Source organism: Bos javanicus, chromosome 10, assembly GCF_032452875.1.
Source record: "Bos javanicus breed banteng chromosome 10, ARS-OSU_banteng_1.0, whole genome shotgun sequence".
Lineage (NCBI taxonomy): Eukaryota > Metazoa > Chordata > Mammalia > Artiodactyla > Bovidae > Bos > Bos javanicus.
The window spans coordinates 25,381,223-25,401,066 of NC_083877.1; the positions used below are offsets into that span (position 1 = coordinate 25,381,223).

The window sequence follows — 19,844 nt, forward strand, 5'->3', positions numbered from 1 at the left end:
AGTCCATAAGGTCGCAAAGAGTTGGACAGGACTGAGCAACTAAGCACAGCATGGCACCCAAGTAACAGTTGTATTTCTATGTAGCATCGCTGTTGTGTGAACTGTTTACTATTGCCTAAAGCTTTGTTTAACCATTTATTAAATTTTGAATTATCCCGGATCCCCTTCTCCCAACCTTAACTTCTGTTTTGTTTTGTGTTGGTTCTTAAATGAAGTTGTAGTTTAGCTTTTTTTCTTTGTTTGTTTTGCTTTTTCTGACTAATTCACATTGTCTTTAAATGTTTCATTGTTTCTCTATGTTGCAAAATAAGTCCACCTCTTTGTAGTTATTGGATATTTTAAATTTAAACTACAGAGTATGTTACTCTCTGAGATTTCTCATTAAGCTGTTCAGGCGGTAACAATTTCTTTAGCCGTTTTATTACCCATCACTTTCAATCCTTCACTAAACTCTTGGTTATTGAATGTTACATGAAGCAAAATAGTCTACTCTGCTGTACTTTGCATGTGTGCCCAGTCGTGTCCAACTCTTTGCGACCCCATGGACTGTCGCCCGCTAGGCTCCTCTGTCCATGGGATTCTCCAGGCAAGAATACTGGGGTGGGTTGCCATTTCCTCCTCCAGGGGATCTTCCCAACCCACGGATCCAACCCACATCTCCTGCACTGCAGATGGATTCTTTACCACTGCACCGCCTGGGAGGCCCTGTAAGTTAACTTTAAAGTATGTAATTGTTGCCTTCAGATCCTGCAGGAGAAGTTTTTTTTTTTAAATAAAGCACTTAATTTCTGTATATGTTACATGATAATGTAACGTATATTATTTATTCCTCTATATGTTACATGATAATGAAAAATCTAGCAGAGAGACTGGCACAGATAGTTAGTTACTTTTCATGCACCTTTAGCAGGGATGAATCCAGGAATGAACTCCAAGCAATGGGACAGTGTAGGCTCCGGAGCCTAGATGACATTCGAGGTATATTTCAAGTATATTCTCATTAGTTTGTTTGAAAAGAATTTTCAGAACATAGTCAAATAAAAGTACAAAAAATTGCAAAACCAAACCGAGGATTTTAAATATTACATACCTTTGTGTGTGTGCGCACGCGTACATGTGCTAAGTCGCTTCAGTCCTGTCTGACTGCAATCCTGTGGACTGTAGCCTGCCCGGCTCCTCTGCCCATGGGATTTTACAGGCAAGAATACTGGAGTGGGTTGCCATTTCTGTCTCTAGTGGAATCTTCCCAACCCAGAGATTGAACCCGGGTCTCCTGCATTGCAGGCAGATTATTCATTGTCTGAGCCACTAGGGAAGACCACCTTTATGCATAATTTTTAAAAGATTGGCTTTGTCATTGAAAGAATGAAGCATTCCTGATTTTATTCCCTCAGTACATTTCCAGAGAAAGTCATTGTGTATGGTTTATTTTTATTCAGTATTTCCAGGCTTTTTTTGTTTTTTAAATTTTAAAAAGGTAATTAAATGACACACTTTTAAAATTACTAAATAATAACCAAATTACTAGATACTAATAGAACTATGCTTTTTTCTCCCCATGTATGTCAGCACCCTAAATCTGATAGTTCTGATTTGTTTGGTAATAGCCCAGTATTCCAGTACTAACACCTTTTTGTTTTGTTTTGTAATTCTCCTTAAACTATGTCAGTAACTTTTTGTAAAAGAATATATATTAGTTGAATTCTTAATTTCATCTGAGAGGAAGGGTATTCAAGAGCTGTAAAGTCTTTCAGATTTCTCAAATTGTCTCTCATGGTCTTTATAAAAACCTTTGGAATATCCCACCTCCATTTTCTCTTCCACTACATAATTTGGGGATACAACATATCTTTGGGAATTATTCTTAAGTGACGTGGGTATTCAGAGGTACATGGTCCCATTAGTGATACAGGAATTTATTTTTGATTGGTTCTAGGAAAAAAACAGTGATTTCGGTAATTTGGCAGCCTACTTAGAACCAAGTCATAATAGTGTTTTGTAATGGAACATGAAATCATATTTCACTTATTCTGTGATTTTTCATGTCCTATTACAGATATCAGATGTGTATCAGATACTCATCCATCCAAGTAAACTTTATGACAAGCGCGATTTTTTGAATTTTTGAATAGGGGCTGCCAAGTTGCATAAACACTGAACTTTCGGTGTTTTATTCTTCATTGCTTCCGTTCAGCCCCATGGGTGGCTAGGGCAACATGCTTTTGCCTGTTTCTCGGGTGTACCTCTTGGTGGGGGCACCTTTTCCATGAGGTCTTAAATATATATGTGGGTAATGGTCACTTCCATTCACTGCTCTCCTGAAAGTCATGGGAGTTAAAATTTGAGGCGCCTGGGACTAGGGGCCTGTGAGCTCCTGAGGAACAGCCTAGTCAGTTGCAGAACTGGTAAGTTCCCACAGGCAGCACTGTGAAGTAAGCAAAGTACTCAGATAGATACCAGCATCATTCCTATAAACACACAAAATGATTAACTGAATTACCTGCATGTTGCCCTAGCCACCCATGCTGGTTGAAGTCTGTTCTGAGGTTTTGAGGTTAAAGTGTTATCCTGCTTTCTCAGCACAGTGGTTGCGGGTCTTTTTATCCTGCCCAGCAGTCCGGCTATTCTGATTATGAAACTTTTGCATCTACTTTAGTATCCCACCATTCTGCTTAGCAGGTCAGCTCAGCCAAGTCTTTAAGGAGTAATTTTGCTTTGAGAGAAACCTTTAGTGGTACTCTTTTAAATTATTGGACAGGGAATAATAAACTCCTTTTTTTTGCCTACTGTGTGCCAAACATTGTACATAATCTTTTAATTTTCAGAATAACCCTGAAAATGTGTGTGATGTTACTTTCATTTTACAGAAGAGAAAAAAATAAGACTTAGTGAGGTTTGATAACTTAACCAGGAGTAGAACTCTGGTCTGTGGGACTTCAAAGCCTCATTCATTATCATCTCCCCCCAGTTAGAAATTCATTGTAGGCCTCTGGAGAACTGTCTTTGACAACAGTATTAGACAAGTAGGCATTCCATAGCTTATTAAAGCTATACCTTTAGCAGCTGTAGGGCCTTGAGAATGTAAATTTTCTTTTTGTATTTCTGTCAAAATGAAAAAAAAAAGAATAATAGTTTATTTTATTTGACTTAGTTATTTTGAAGATAAGATTATGTGAAATACTTTAAGCTCTACAGAGGAAAATCACTTGGTCGGTCACAGACAACTTCATTTTTTAGCCAGTGCAAGTGAAACTAACTCACTGACTTCATCATCCCATGTCACTGGGTCATTTTTTGTGCCTAGAGGCATAAGTGAGATAATAACAGTGTTTCTCCTCCTCTGCCACACACACTTTTTTAGCATAAATGTTGCAATGAAAACAGTCCCTCATAAATAGTTGAGTAGGAGTTCCCTGTTGTCCTACTGGTTAGGATTCCCGGCTTTCACTGCCACAGCCTGGGTTCAATCCCTGGTTGGGGAACATCACACAAGCTGTGCAGTACAACCAAAAGATAAATAAATAAGTAAATATTTATATTTCTCTGTTAGGCTGAAACAGTATACATATATATACCTGGGCCAGTTAAAGTAGGGCATGCAGGGGTGGTGTGGGAGGGCATAAAGAGGACCATGACTCTGTTACCATTACTCTGTTATGGAGGGGAAGGTGAAGTGAGCAAAGGGGATCAGCTGTATGGTAATAAATGCAAAGTAACTTTTTGGTGGTGAACATGCTGTAGTGTATACAGAGGGAGGAAAAAAACTGTACACCTGAAACTTATAAATGTTATAAATCGGTATTGCCTCAGTAAAAAGAAATTGCAGATATTATTACTTAAGCTGGATGTCCAAAAGTGGTGTCATTCAAGGTAATATATTGATCCAGTTATAAATTCCTTAATTTAGAACCTAGAATATTACTTTCATCGTGGTGAACACACACCAGTGAAGAGGAACTTCTCCAGGTCCAGTCTAACTTGACCTCAGGGCACTGATCCTTAAAGGTTAGGCTCTTATTTTCTCTCTTCAGACTTAGACCAAAACTCTAGGGTTTCACTGGAATAAAATCTACAATGAGGCTAAATCCGTGCCCCATTTTTGAGGCATGTGAGTATGGTTTCATCCATTCACTTTTTGCCACAGCTTTAAATTACCCACCACTGAGGCTTTTAGGGTCCCAAGCCTAAAGGAGATAACTAAAATTTCACGGCTTTCAATAGTGATTGCCACACTACAGAAAGTAGTCTATTATGTGTGTTAAATGCAGCCTCTCTTGCTCCATGAGAAAGCTGTGTCTGCTACAGGTCCTGAAGAGTAAAGATGCTTAGGGTCTTTTGGTGCCTCTTTTGAATGTCTCTGGAGCTGTGCTGCTACCTGTGTGCTGTCTCAGCAGCCTGAGAAGTGTGTGGTTTTGGTGAGACACCTTTTATTACGCAGCACCACCCCCCTCCCCAATCCCCACTCCCGCACACCTTTGACTAGAAGTTGAAAATGCATTCCTTCAACAAAAGTACACAGGGTGCCCATTACTACCTGATAAGCAAAGGAAATATTGTAATAAGCTGTACACAGACCTTGCCCTTGTGTAACTTTCATTCTAATATGGGGGTGAGGAAGGCTGGATAGCAAACAATTATATAGTCAGTTAATCAGTCTACTACAAAAGAGAGATTATGGATGTTACAGAGAGTTTACAATAAAGGCATATAACCTACACCATAATATAGTTGGGTTGTTAAAAATGTGACTTTGGAAGCTACACTACCTAAGTTTGAATCCGGCCCCACTTTCCATTAACCGTGGAATGTTGAGTTAATTGCTTATGATTTGTGCCTCAGTTTCCTCATCTGTAAAAATGCAGTTATTTCACATTCAGTCTGCTAATACATTTTCATTGTTTAAAACAGGGCCAGGTGTGTAATGTACATTCAAAAGTTTGGTGATTTTTTTTGTCTAGGAGGTCAGGGAAAGCTTTTCTTTGAAATGATGGTGTTGAAATGAGATTTGAAGGATAAGTAAGAATTAAATGGGCTTCCCTTGTTCAGTGGTAAAGAATCTGCCTGCCAATGCAGGAGACACAGTTTGATCCCTGGGTTGGAAAGAGCCCCCTGGAGAAGGAAATGGCAACTCAGTCTAGTATTCTTGCCTGGGAAATCCCATGGACAGAGCAGCTATCCGTAGGGACTAAACAAAAGCAAACAACAATTAAATGGGCTAACCGGATGGGGAACAAGCTGGAAGGCAGTTGCAGTAGTCGAGGGGAGTGGGGATGGTCAGTTGACCCAGGAGGGTAGTAGAGGCAGAAGTGGGTGGATTTGAGGGATGTTTAGGGGGTGAAGGTAGGATTCTGAAATATGGGATAGGAGTGATAAGGAAAAGAGTTTCTGGTGTCTTCAGCCACGGCTGAATAGGAGATGCTAGAGGGTGATTACCTTCTGTGAGTGCACATGTGGTAGTGAGTATGGAGGAGACCACCAAGAAGGTAAGAAGCCTCTTCTAGGGAGAGCTGGAAAGAAGGTCAGCCAGGGAGACTGTAGAGACGACCAGGAAGAGCTGTTGAGTAAGCAAGTCAATAAACACGCCTGGAGTTCAGACGTCTTGCCCAGAGATATAAATGAGAGACAAGTATATAAGTAGTTTGTTGAGGAAAAGAATGAATTGAGACCCTGAATATGAACTAGACATCCTTGCAGGTACAGAATAAGAAAAAAGGAAGGCCCAGGACCAAAGCTTGGTGAACTAAATGCTGGTAGAGGAGATGAGTAGCAAAGGAGAATTGGCCAGAGAAGTAGAAGGAAAATCAGAGAAGTGTGATGTTCTGGAAAAAAGTGCTTGGAGGGATGGGATGAGGGGGTGTTTCTGAAATCTTTATTATCCTTCCTTGGATCCCTGAGAGTTTTAATTTAGGTCTCTAAATACCCAAAAGTCAGATGCTACTGACTTAGAACATCTATAGCAGGTTTAGGCTGACTGAAGCCAGTTAGTTAAACATGATCTTCAGACTCTAGAATCTAAACTGTAGTTATTCCTGTTTGCTGTAAATTAGATCTAATATAGAGGAAGCAATGGCTGCAGTCCATATGCATGCTCATAGATATTAACCTGCTGAAATTAATGAATTATTTTGAAGGCCATTAATCACTCCACACCCTCTAAGGCTGACTGGCATCTCCCAAATTAGGTAGAGACTGGTAAAAACAATTTTTTTCCCAACTATTATCCAGGAACATTGGTTGAGTACCTCCTAGAAATAGTGGTTATATATCAATATTCATTAGAAGTGTGTGAGATGTTTCATTAATCCTCATTAATGGCCCTGTAATCTGATCCCCCTTTGTACTCCAGGAGATAGTGAAGATAAAGGAGATAGAGGAACCCCAGGAGATAGTGAGACAGGAAAGCCTGGTGTGCTCCAGTCCACAGGGTCGCAAAGAGTCGGACACAACTTAGCCATTGAACACCACCACCGCTTTGATCTCCCTTTGTACAAAGGAATGGACTAGACTCAGAAAGGTTTATTTACTTTGTGAACAGGAATTTGAACCCACATCCCTGTGACTTTAAGCCCCTGAGGCTTCCGCATACAAATATAACCAAAATAGGAATTAGAAGATAATTATCCCCAAAAAGTACTTAACAAAAATGCTATGAAAACTCATATGGAACTGACTAGTCTTAGCTTGCTAGTGAAAAGCAGAGATGTATTAAATCCAGTGGACACGTTTTAAAGTTCTTATATTATTGGACATTTGTGCTTTGTTGGATGCAATTGAGCACTCTTTCCCCCTGCAACTCTCTACTCTCTTTGCTTCGGTTGCATTGCACTTCTGCTTCTCTAGCTTTGCCTTGTCTACCTGCTTAATAGGTGTAGCTTATTCTGATTCTTAAATCCTGATGTTCTCTTGGGTTCCTCTGTAGCTTTTCTCACTCCACACCCAAAATCTCAAATTTGGGGGTTTCCAGCTAAGTGTTTTGTTTAGCCTGCAAAGTGTTTAAAACATTTTAAAAAATTAGTTACCTTTGTTTAAAACCTGGAAGACTTACATAAAGCTCTGTATTTCTGGCTTTTGGAAAACCTAAAGTTCTCTCTCAGCCTTGGTTTTGTGTTTCCATATGGCAACACTTTAACTAATTGCTGAACAGCAGCTGCTCTCTTTGGAGTGGACATTCAGTTCTTCCCAGACCCCCAGCGTTCTCTGTCGTCTTCCAACAGCATTGGTGCAGTGTTGTATATACTTGCTCTGCTCTTCATATTCTGAGTACTCCCCAATCGTAAAACTACTGTTTTGATACTGATAATTCCAAATCTGTCACCAAGGCAACTTTGAGATTTATACATCCGACCTCCCATTGAGTATCAGTACTTGACATGTTACAGGCAACTCACACTACAGTGGCTGATCTCCTCTTTCCCTATAAACTCTAGGTTCTACCAGTTTTTATCCCCTAAGTTTTACTAAACTCTCTCCCTTCCTTCCCTCCATTACCTTTGGAACCACAATGCTATGATTTGGGTTCTCATCATCTTGTTAGAATTCCTGGTTGCAAACCACAGAAATCATCTTTTGACTAACTTATGCTGAAAGGGAACATATTCAAAGGATGTTGTGTGGCTCATATGGGAATGCTAGAGAATCTGATTTAGAAATTGATCTGGAACCAAGGGAAGTTGGAGACATGGAGAATGTGGGCAGGATCAAAGCACTGACAGTCTGTTTATGATGCTGCAGAATTCCAGTGTCTCCCATTGCTGAATATTGTCTAACTGGCTGGTTCTGGGTCTTTGTATTGCCACTGCAAAATCAAGGTTTTCCACAGGAGTGTCCACTTAAACTGGGCAAAGCTATGTGTGTGTGTACTTCTTCCCCAACTGGAAGGGGAAGAACCTCACCCCTTGTTTCAATACCCCCCACCCACCCACTCCAGCTCTGTAATGGGACTTAAGATCCAGTCTTCCATTGAAGACTTTTACCTTGAGTTAGTCTCCAATATAGGAAGGCAGGGGTGCAGGAAGAAAAAATCAACAGCATCCACATTACAACTCTTTTCTGGACTACCATAGCAGCCTCCTAGCTACTTCTGTGTCCTCTGTCCCCTTATCCCCCAAATCTGTTCTCTATCCAACAGCCAGAGCTAGCTAACTAAAATGCATATTTGATCGTGTGATTCCATTTTTCAGTGGCTCCTTGGACACCTGTAAGAAAATGCTTCAATGTGGCATTCAAGGCTTTTTCCTTGAAAGGTCTGCCCCTTCAATTCTTACCTCCGTCTGATTTCTTCTTTGTGATTTACACTTAGGTGAGACTGAACTTCTGAACTGCTTAGACCTTCCTCTATATATCTCATACTGTTTTTCACTGCCCTGCTTTCTTTTGCTTTTCCTTTTACTGTCCCTGTTGCCTGAAGACCCCTTTCTTGTAGCTCACCTTCCCCTCCCAAGTTAACTCCTCCTCATCCTTTAAGAAACTACTTCCTTAATACCTTTTCTCCTAATTTATTAAGTCCCTTTTACCTGAAATAAAGCCCAGCATGTATTTCATTGGACATTTGTCACTACTGTCATAGTCCCTACTCTTTCTGTCTCCCCACATGTATACACAAATGTACTCCTTCCTGTTTCAGGTTCTTTGAGGGCGAGTGAAAGTCGCATTCAGCTACTGGAGTGGATAGCATTTCCCCTCTCCAGGGGATCTTCCCAACCCAGGGATTGAACCCAGGTCTCCCACATTGCGGGCAGATTCTTTACCAGCTGAGCCACAAGGGAAGCCCAAGAATACTGGAGTGGGTAGCCTGTCCCTTCTCCAGCCGATATTCCCGACCTAGGAATCAAACCAGTGTCTCCTACATTGCAGACGGATTCTTTACCAACTGAGCTATCACGGAAGCCTCTTTGAGGGTAGAGATTGTCTGATTCATCTTTGGTTCTCTAACGCTACCATATTACTCTGTATATTGTACACTCAATAAATGTTGAGATGATGAAGAGGTATTTGATGTGGATCCTAAAGGATAAGTAAGATTTTGAGAAAACAAAGAAATGGAATAAGAGTAACATAATTTGAAGGCAAGTGTACTAGCTAGGCCCAGATGAGAAAAAAATACATGACAATATTGTCTACTTTGGCGGGCATATAAATGTATATGTAGAATAGTGGGAAATAAGACTAGAAAGGCAAGGAGTTTCCTGGTGGTCCAGTGGTTAGGATTCAGCTCTGCCACTGCCTTGGCTCTGGATTCAATCCATGATTGGGGAACTAAGAGCCTGCAGTCCATGGGGTATGGCTTAAAAAAAAAAAAAAAAGACTGGAAAGGCAAAGTGTGGTCTTAAGGATTATGTCTTAAGTAACAGGGAATCTTTCAAAGTTTTTAAGCAGGTGACTGATTTGGCTATCCTGTGTTTTAGGAAACTAATCTGATAGCAGAAAGAATTAGTAGGGGGAGAGATCAGTTATGAGGCTTCTTTCTGTTATAGGAGCTGCATAAATGAAGTGGCAGCAGAAATAAAGTGAGAAAGATGAATCCTAGCTTTGCCACTTAGTTTCATGGTTGTGTCATTCAGCTCTAAGCCTCCGTTTTCTCATCTGTGTAACAAGAGGACTGACTAGATGTGATTGGGAAGCCGGCCAGCTCCACTATCTGTGATACATTTTCAGGAGAGCCAATGGGACTGGGCAAATGGTTGAAAAATGGATACAAGAGGAGGTTTCAGATGCAACTTTGAAGTTTCGAGCCTGAGTGAATGGGAGAACAGTATTGCTGTTTACTGGAGTGGGGATGGGGTGTCCCTAGCATTAGTGGTAAGGTGAAGATCTTTAAGAGATCTAAGGCCAAGTTGATCTTCCTAATTTGTATCATAGAGCACAGAAAGTAGGATTTCAGTGTTGAGAGTGTTTACATTTCGGGCGAAATTAGTGGTCAGGAGGTAAGCAGCTGTTTTTATTAACAGTTTACTTTGAGGGATTTAAGCTTGTACCATCATTCTGGGGTTGCCAACCCTCGGAATTAGAGTGGTCTGAAGTGGCACTGCAAACTGGACCCTGGCCCATATATCAGATGGGCTGAGTTTCAAGAGCAGCGAGGTGAGGGCCAGAGCCCAGGTTTGGGGGTTAGGAGTAGGTGTGTATTTTGGAGGGGGAGGGTTTGGGAATTGTTCGTGAGTACCTGCGATTACTTTCTAGCAAGTACTTACTGCTGCTTAAGGGTTAGACTATCAAGAATGCAATTTGGGTTGCGGCAGAGAGAGCGCTTCATCTTTTAAGAGTAAAGGGCCCCGTGTTCCAGCACTTGGGCTGACTCACTCCTCTGATGGATGGAAGATGTGGCCCCTTTTAATGGGTCGTGGGATAAGGGATAGTCACTACAGCAGAAGAGCTGACAGGACTAAGAGGCAGGGGATTCAGAGGGAGGCGGAGTTGGCCTAGTGTGGAACCCTCTCTCCCGAGTTTACGCTCTTTGGTGTGCAGAAAACAGTGTTGGAGGTGGGGGAGTTGAATCTCCAGGACTAGTTTGCCGCAGCTTGAGACCATTCCTCTGGCCAGGCTCCTTTTTTTTTTCAAGCAAGCTGCAGGCTTCGCCTCGGCCCTGGAAACCGGATAGGCCTCTCCGTGCGCTCTCAACCTAACCCTGTGGTGGCGGGGGAGGGGGAAGCTCTGTTTAGTCCCACCCTTTGCGCTGTTTTGCGTCTTTGCGCCTGTGGTGAGTGGCAGCGGAGTGCAGCGAATAAGGACGTGGGGCGGGCAGGAGCATCAAGTTAGGTTGCTCAGGAGGAGGGGGAACTGGTGCTGGAGAGACAGCGAGAGGGGCGAACCGGCCCCCCACGGCCGCTGCAGGTAAAGGCATCTCTGTTACCCTGCTGGGGTGAGACACAGCTTCTTTTCTCTTTCAGGGCTTGTCGGACCTTCCCGCCTGTAGCTTCCGCCCTAACATTGCTCCCACCCGGGCATCCACACCCCCCCACCCCGCATCTTCCCGTCTTGGCCATCCCCACCCTGGAGGGCACCCCACTAGCTCACTCCCTCAAGTGCATGTACTTCATCTCCATTTTGGGGGCTCCAGTTGCCAGAAACCTCCCGCCTCTGCTGTGTGGGCCTTACTGGCACCAACACTGGCAGTATGAGCAGGTAATGTACCCGGGTCCCCGCCACCCCCGCCTCCAGTCGCGTTTCCCTCTCCATCAACCCCGCACTTCCTTACCTTGCTCCTTCCCTTCCACAGGAGTACAAAATTTCTGTACTTTCTCCTTTACCCTTGAAAGTACGTACATGGTTTTAGCGTTCATACTTGCCTATTTTGCTTTCCCTGTTTATTCAGAAGGACTCACTTTACCAGCCATGTTTGCCCCAAAGGTCCATACTCCTGATTGAGGTGTGAGTGCTTTTTCCTTCAGTAACTGGGAAAACAAACAAAAAAGAGCAGTCACACATTTGGCAGTGAGAATGGTGAAGATAGAGAAAATGGCCTAGGATCTCGATATTCTTGAGGAAGTCTCCTGAGTGGCTTCAAGTTAATAGCTCCATTTCTTATGGTCTGTGTCCTTCTATCTTGATCCTTTGCTGACCCTAAGTTGTGATTCCATTCACATAGGATGTTTATTTCCCGTTTCTTTATAAGACTTAAGACCCTTTGGGTCTCACAGATGTCTCCATGGTGCAGTTTTTAAATCCTTCTCTTTTAAAATTATATTGACTATCTTCATTTTAAGCCTTCTGGTTTATTTTATTTTCAAGAGATCTCTTCAGATTGCTTCTATATTTTGTTTCCATAACGTGTTTATGTCTGCCTGCCTGCCACTGATCCTCTTGAAAGGATACAGTTTCCAATAACAAGATTAATACTTTGAAGTAAAATAGTTTGTTCTTTGAGCAGTTAGAGGTTAAGTGGTCATGGCTGGTACTTTGTAAAGATGCAGCCTTCCCCTCCCCCAAAAGGTCATTTGTTGTCATTATGCCATTCATCTGTTATCTTCTAAGAGGATGGGCAGTATAGAGAAATCTGTAAATGGAAAATGGATATCTGAAGGTCAGTTTATGTAAGTTTATGTATTAGACAATTGGGCTAATTTTTCTTGCAGTGTTTCTCATCTATCATAAACAAAATGATGAACTTCCTTTTGAGAGGCCATAAGAAATCCTATCCCATCATATAAATGTCGATAATCTTTCCAAACCAGGCATGTGTCCTTCTCTGTCCACACCTGCCTGCGCTCCCCTGCCCCGCTGTGTTGTCTTTCACACATCCTCACAGGCCAAGAGATGTGGTCCAGTTTTATTGAATATAAATAATGTAAACAGTGAGACTGTTTCCATTTGACAAATGTAAAATTACAACATTAAAGGTACATTTTCAAACTTCACATACCTTCCATCTCCCAGTTGAGAATCACTGCTTTGTTGAAAGATTTGTGGAGATTGAAAAGTATAGAGTAGAATTAAAACTAAGTCCTTTTTGATTGGACAGAGAAGTTGTTTTTGAAATGGGCAAGGGTACCAGGAGGCACATAAAATAAAAGGAGAGCTGGGACTCTAGATTTCTAAGAAAACCCAGAAGAACTATATTAAAGGTGGTAAAGCTGCAGAAAAACATCAGTATTTATTTATTTCGAGGAGAAGGAACAGTTTCTCCTTAAAAAAGAAGGTGAGATGAAGGGCTATTATATAAAGAATCTCTCTGGCTTGTTATCTGAAAGTTGTAGATGGATAGCTTTGAATTTTAATCTTAACTGACTAGTTAGTTCTACTTTCCTCATATCCTACACCCGCCCCCCCACCCCACAAGTTTTCTGTCCTTAGTCTACTTGTTAGTTTGGAATTATGGAAAATGTTTAAGTACAGCCATCAAACTGACTTTTGAGCATATGCATATGTTTCTCTTTGGGTCCATGGAAGGTGAAGGCTGGCTTTTCATTCTCAATATGATAAAAGTCTGCTATGATTTCTTTATCTAAGGAGTTGCTTTACCTAAGGTTATCTTAAGGGTTTCGTATATTTGACTGCTTAACATTTATTTATTTTTGTTACCAGGATTTGAATTATGGAAAGAGAATTCATGAGGTAGATGAACTTGGTAGAATAGGCCAGATACGGGTATAGCTAGGAAGACCCATAAGTAAGAATAGAAGGAGGGAGTGAGAAAGTTGGCGGTACATTTGGAGAAGGTTTATTCTTTTGAGAGTCAAGGACAGATTTAAAGATGTGAGTTAAAAAAAGAAGCTGTAGACTAGGATTAAAAAATTCATATACTATGAATTAGGTTAGGTAGGGGTGAGTTGATAGAATGGAACTGAGAAGTAGTGAGACTTGGTGTGGCATTGTCAGTGGTGAGATTTTTTTAAATATTGGGGCCTTGACTGAACCAGGAGAAGCAGGAATTTGGCCCCAAAATTGGAAAGGGAGATAAATAAGTACATTCACCTTTAAGAATTTAATGCTTGAGTCATATGGAAGTAAGGAAATATTTCAGAAGCTGTTAACCTGGTTTTTCCCATTAAAAAATGAGATCTCTCTCTCTCTCGTTCTTTGAGACTGGGCTGTTGCAGAGGGAAGAAAGAGCATTTGGGTGAATAAATAGCAAGTTCTGTCCTGGAAAGGACAGAATACTCCATGGAAGAAAGGCAGGTTATACACTATTATCAGTGTAAACTTATAGCTGGTGGGAACTTTCACTGTATTTTTTGTGTGACACCTAACTGTTAGATATTTACTGTAGCTTCTCTGACAGTGAATAGGAGGTGAAAAGATAATAGGTAGCAAAGTAGGGCATAACTAGAAAAAGATGATGGAAGTGTTGAAAAAATTATAAGATTATTGAGTAGATTTTTATTAAATTAAGAAATATTTATAAGTCTTCTGATCACCATTTTGAGTAGTTTTGGGGCAGGCATTAGTAGGAGAGGCTGGAATGAGCTTGTGGAGTACTTTAGCCAGGAATGGGAAGTGATGTGGACCTTGGTTGCAATGTGAAGGGATACAGTTACTGAATCTGGAAAGATCTTGTTTAACATTGGTGGAGATGCTCTGTATGGTTTATAATTTTGAAAAACTGTTGTGCCAACTACTGATGAGTCTGTCCTCTTATCTATGTCTCAGTTTCTGGGCTACTTACCCACATTATATTAATTTTACAGGGATAACTGGAATGAGTTGAGGAAGAGGGAAAAAAGCTTGGGGTTTGTGTGGAAAAGTCTTCAGTCTAGTCTTTTCTGTGTCACTGACAAATTTCTTTTCTGGTTTCTTCTAAAAGAGGAGAAATGGTATTACCGAAGTTTTCCTGGATTGACAAATATTGATATCATTATACAGAAAGCAAATACTACATTTTCATATAGTTACATGGTGACATACTTAAAATTCCTTGTCTTAGTTTTTCCTTTTTTCAACATTTTATGTACTTAAAAGCCCCACATGTGGATTTTGTCAACATAGTTTCAGTTATTTGTAGGACAGTTTTTCAAGATAGGAAAGTTTTCTACTGTCTTATCTTAGAATCAGGGAATACCAGTTAATTTCTCTAAGAACAGAATGGTTAATTTCAGACACCACAGGCACTTATTTTAATTCATTTAAATTTTTTTGAGTAGCTACTGTGTGATATTCATCTGGCACTTTAAAGATCCACAGATGAATAAGATGTGGTCCCCACCATTCAGGAGCTCTTCTGTCGTGGAGAAAGAGGAGCTGGGCCACCATGCAGGGTTGTGCAGGGTGTGCATTGCACATGTTCATCATCATCACAGATAATATGTTTAGTATGATAATTTTCCAGCAGATGGCAGACAAGCATCTTGAGCAGGCAGCTTTTTATAATTTGCACAAAGGAACCTCTTGGGCCTTCAGAGGAAATGGACAAGAGACTTATCATTTTAATAAAATGTTAAATATAAGTGCTTTAAATAAGGTGCAGGCAGTGTTGTGGGTATTTAAAGAAGATGAGAGTTTCCTTGGTGGCTCATCAGTAAAGAATCTGCCCATCAACGCAGGAGATGTGGGTTCAATTCCTGGGTAGAGAACCCCCTCCAGTATTCTTGCCTGGGAAATCCCATGGACGGAGAAGCCTGGTGGGCTGTAGTCCATGGGGTCGCAAAAGGGTCAGAGACGACAACAACAAAGAAGATGAAGGGACTGAGTCGTCACAAATAGCTCACCTTATGGAGGTGCAGGGCTCGCCTTACTGAGTAGAAGACCTTTGAGGATGTTAAAGATTTTACCTGGAAGAGATGTTTGTGGTGAGGGTGATAAAGACGTTCCAGGCAGAAAATACAGCAAAATAGGCAGTCATGGAGATAGGAATGTCATTAAGGGAACTGGATTCTGTTTGGACTGAAATCTAGGGTATATATAGGAAGTGATGAGCATACAGGAAATGATGAGAGTGAAAGTTGGAAACATAAACTGGGACAAAATTGGAGAATTCTTTGACTCTTTTGCCAGAGAAGGTTTTGATCTTAAATATGAGAGAGAGAGGAGGGGACTTGAGAACAGAAGCACAATGTATAGATTCACTGATAGGTGAACTAAAGTCTGGGAATCTTCTTGAGTACAGTTATACTATCAACTTAGCGAGATTATCCAGTAAGCTTGGTTAAAGGTGTTTATTTTGCTAGTAGTAAGTAGAAGTATTGGAATTACAAGGAAAAGTTACAAAATCCAGTATATCCAGAAGCCTCTAGCTGTATTCACTGAAGTATTGCTGATATATTGTTCATTTCTGTCAACTTAAGAATCTGAAATAGAAAGTGAATGAATGTTACATTTCCTGTTCTGTACCTAAGAATGATAATTGTGAAAAGAAATGGACAGAGACAGCGGAATGATCTTGACAGACAGAAGCTTCAAAGCGTGTAGGTGTAAGAGCCCCCAAAAGGGGTTGGCTTATTTCTTTTTTTCTCTTTTGGTTTCAAAGCAGAAATGTGGATGTTCTTTCTGCTGTGTCTCTGTCCTCAGCTTACCTCACATTTCCCTCTTATCTTACTATTTTGATGCTATTTGATGCTATGGGTAGAAGTTTTCTCTGAGGTCACCTCCTTTGCTTACTTGTCATTTGTCTTTCTACAACAGGAGTTCCATCATCTTCCTCTGAAGACCTAGCCATCTTGCTCCATGAAGGTCAGGACAGTCTGACATGCACTTGTTTCTTGCCTCTTTACCTGAAGAGTAGTCCTCTTCCATTGTGTACATTTTTTTCTTAATAGGGGAGGGGAGGGGAGAGCCAGTACCCCCCCTCCCCTTCCCTCCTTAAACCTTGGGGAGGTAACCCCCATTGCTTTCCCAAGATGGCAGACCCCATCATGGATCTGTTTGATGACCCAAATTTATTTGGTCTGGACTCTCTGACTGATGACAGCTTCAATCAGGTCACACAAGACCCTATTGAAGAAGCCCTTGGACTGCCAAGCTCTCTGGACTCCTTGGATCAGATGAACCAGGATGGTGGAGGTGGTGATGTGGCGAATTCGTCAGCAAATGACTTGGTCCCCCCACCAGAGGAAACAGCCCCCACAGAACTTCCCAAAGAATCAACAGCTCCAGCTCCAGAATCTTTAACCTTGCATGATTATACCACTCAGCCCGTCAGCCAAGAGCAGCCAGCCCAACCTGTCTTACAGACACCAACGCCAACATCAGGACTTTTGCAGGTCTCCAAAAGCCAGGAGATCCTGAGCCAAGGGAATCCTTTTATGGGTGTCTCTGCCACAGCTGTCTCCTCCAGTAGTGCTGGAGGACAACCACCTCAGTCCGCCCCTAAGATTGTTATCCTTAAAGCCCCACCAAGCTCCTCAGTCACTGGTGCCCATGTGGCACAAATTCAGGCCCAAGGTATCACCAGCACAGCTCAGCCCCTCGTGGCTGGCACAGCCAATGGTGGAAAAGTCACTTTTACCAAAGTGCTAACCGGCACTCCCCTTCGACCTGGTGTTTCCATTGTCTCTGGTAATACAGTGTTGGCCGCCAAGGTCCCTGGGAACCAGGCTACAGTTCAGCGCATTGTCCAGCCCAGCCGACCAGTAAAGCAGCTGGTCCTACAGCCAGTTAAGGGTTCAGCTCCTGCTGGAAACCCTGGGGCCACAGGGCCCCCACTGAAGCCTGCAGTTACACTGACCTCTACACCCACCCAGGTGACTTGAGTGAAAGGGGGAGGTGAATTTTGGTTTAGTAGCGGGCCCAGCAACTGTGTGAGAGCAAGCACATAAGAGCTGTCTCTAGGAAATCTGCTTAAATTCCACCTGTACTTTTTATCAGTTAGTGTTGATAGCCACGTTATTTGTTACTTACAAGGTGAAAGCAGTTAGTGTTAATGCATTTTTTGAGCTCTTACTACATATTTACACTGTGCCTAGCTGGTGCTGAACAAGATAGACACAGTCCCTGTCCTCACAGAGCTCACCATCTGCCAGGAAATACAGACCTTAAGCAAGAACTCACAGTGGTGGAGGATACAAACTTACACAAGTACTGTAGGATGCAATGGGAACAAAGAATCATTTTTGAAAAATATGTGTATTTATATTTGCAAGACTTAAAGAAACTATGTGTATCTTTCCTGTTCTTATTATTAAGATTGTCCTCCTCCAGCTTTGCCCAGTGAAAAGACTTGTTTCTTTTATAAGAAAATAAAGACTCTAGCCTCTGAATCAAGGGCCAGAAGAATTTGGAGGAGGGGAAGACAGTGTTCAGATAAGTAGGGCTGGTGAAGAGAAGCTCTGAGAAGGTGGATTTTAGTTTAATGTAAAGACTTTTATTCTAATAGGTTTCCAAAGAATGGAATGACTGCCTTAGGAAATAGCAAGCCTTCCAGCAGTTTTTCAAGAATAGACTTGGTACCCACTGGGCAGAGGTTATAGAAAAGATTTATCAGGACAGATAGGAAGATGAACAAAGGGGATTGTACTGTCTTTTCTGACCCTCAGTTTTTACAATTCTAGGATAAGGAAAACTGGTGTAAATATGAAGGGGTCTACCCTTCTTTAATGTCCTACCTCTCTTGCAATTTCCTCTCTTTACTCTAGGGTGAATCGAAACGCATCACACTGGTCCTCCAGCAGCCACAGTCTGGAGGTCCCCAAGGACACCGGCATGTCGTGCTAGGGAGTCTACCAGGCAAGATAGTGTTACAGGGCAACCAGCTAGCAGCCCTGACTCAAGCCAAGAATGCCCAGGGGCAGCCTGCCAAAGTAGTAACCATACAGCTGCAGGTGCAGCAACCACAGCAGAAAATCCAGATTGTACCACAGCCTCCATCATCGCAGCCACAACCCCAACAGCCACCCTCCACCCAGCCAGTGACTCTCTCCTCTGTGCAGCAGGCTCAGATAATGGGACCAGGACAGGCCCCGGGACAGAGACTTTCAGTACCCCTCAAGGTGGTACTTCAGCCACAGGTGAGACTTAACATGTTGGGATAAGAAGGCAAACACGCTCTTAGTCCCCTGACGTTATCCTCAGCAACCACTCACTGTTGAATGTGGGACCAGTCTAGATTCATATCTCTGAAGTGAGATGCAGGCTTTTCTTTCTTTCACCCATGGGAACCTTATTTTAATTATATCATGAAAAGATTTGAGGGTAATTGTTGGGTTTAGGATAAGAGATGATTTGTCTAATATTTGTCTTTAAATTGTTTTATTTACAATCTTTTCCTGATATCCTTGTGAAATTAAAATGACTGAAAATAACCCCTCATCTGAAAGATAAATAGTCTTGAAGAGGTCAAGTGCTTATCTATCTTTCCTCCCCCTACCGCCACCCCACCCCCCACTGCTCCCAGGAAGATAAAGGTAGGATAAGAATGGAATTTGAATTTTCTTACTAGCCTAGACACTAGGGTTGTCTGTGTTGTTTGGAAATTTTATGGAATTGTGGAGATGAGTATTGACATTGACATTAGAAGCATGGCTAAAGAATATTGAAGGTTAATTTGGCACAATTGCCTTTTCTCATCTGCATCCCACCAAAAAACACTTTTTTAAAAAAAAGCGTGCTTCTAGGTTCAGTAAGACTTGATATGAGTCTTATTCTTAAGGAATTAGAGAACTAACGTTTCTAGTCTGTGCTACAGGGCTGTTTGATTCAGGTCGTTTAGCTCTAAGCATGTTGAACTATAGTGTCTTTATTTCTATAGGCCGGCTCTTCCCAAGGGGCCTCTTCTGGGCTCTCTGTAGTTAAAGTTCTCAGTGCCAGTGAAGTGGCAGCTCTGTCCTCACCAGCAAGTTCTGCTCCCCATACTGGGGGCAAGACAGGAATCGAGGAAAACCGTAGGCTGGAACACCAAAAGAAGCAAGAGAAAGCAAATCGGATTGTAGCAGAGGCCATCGCGAGGGCCCGTGCTCGGGGGGAACAGAACATACCTCGTGTCCTGAATGAGGATGAGCTGCCTAGCGTCAGGCCTGAGGAGGAAGGTGAAAAGAAACGCAGGAAGAAGAGCAGTGGGGAGAGGCTCAAGGAAGAAAAGCCAAAGAAGAGCAAAACATCTGGTACCTCCAAAACCAAGGGCAAGAGTAAGCTAAAGTGAGTGCTACCCTTTGCTGTTTTGATGGGATGTTTGGGGAGAGTGCATATATGTTTAAATTCCTGTTTTTAAATTCATTCTGTATATAGCAGCTACAGAGTTCAAGGGGATCTGTCATAGAAAATAATAAGTCCTTTCTCTTCTCTGTCCTAAGTGAACATCAAGGCCTGGGAAAGACAGCCAGTCTTGAGTTAGGGGTCATGTGTAAAAGCTGTATTCTTCCTAATTTTGTATCACTGTAGTGTGAAAGACTTCTCCCTAGCCCCCTACGACCCATGCCGGTAAAAGAGAGCTGCTGCAGACATAGCTGCCCTGTTCTTGCATTTCATGTGAACTGGAGAAG

General features: G+C 42.0%; 1 protein-coding gene across 11 annotated transcripts in view; it reads left to right on the forward strand.

Annotated features, from left to right (window-relative positions):
- The window catches only part of CHD8 (chromodomain helicase DNA binding protein 8), a 58,425-nt gene that overhangs the window by 2,836 nt on the left and 35,745 nt on the right, over window positions 1-19,844 (forward strand). For 4 of the 11 annotated variants that reach the window (XM_061430531.1, XM_061430525.1, XM_061430529.1 and 1 more), the window contains exons 2-4: window positions 16,054-17,111; window positions 18,003-18,374; window positions 19,115-19,500. In XM_061430531.1, coding sequence (XP_061286515.1) covers window positions 16,269-17,111; window positions 18,003-18,374; window positions 19,115-19,500 — 1,601 coding nt within the window. In that variant the 5' untranslated portion in view covers window positions 16,054-16,268. Of the gene's footprint in view, window positions 1-10,727; window positions 10,831-10,886; window positions 11,122-16,053; window positions 17,112-18,002; window positions 18,375-19,114; window positions 19,501-19,844 lie in introns of those variants that run through there. The other 7 variants (XM_061430526.1, XM_061430530.1, XM_061430527.1 and 4 more) reach the window with 6 other exon arrangements.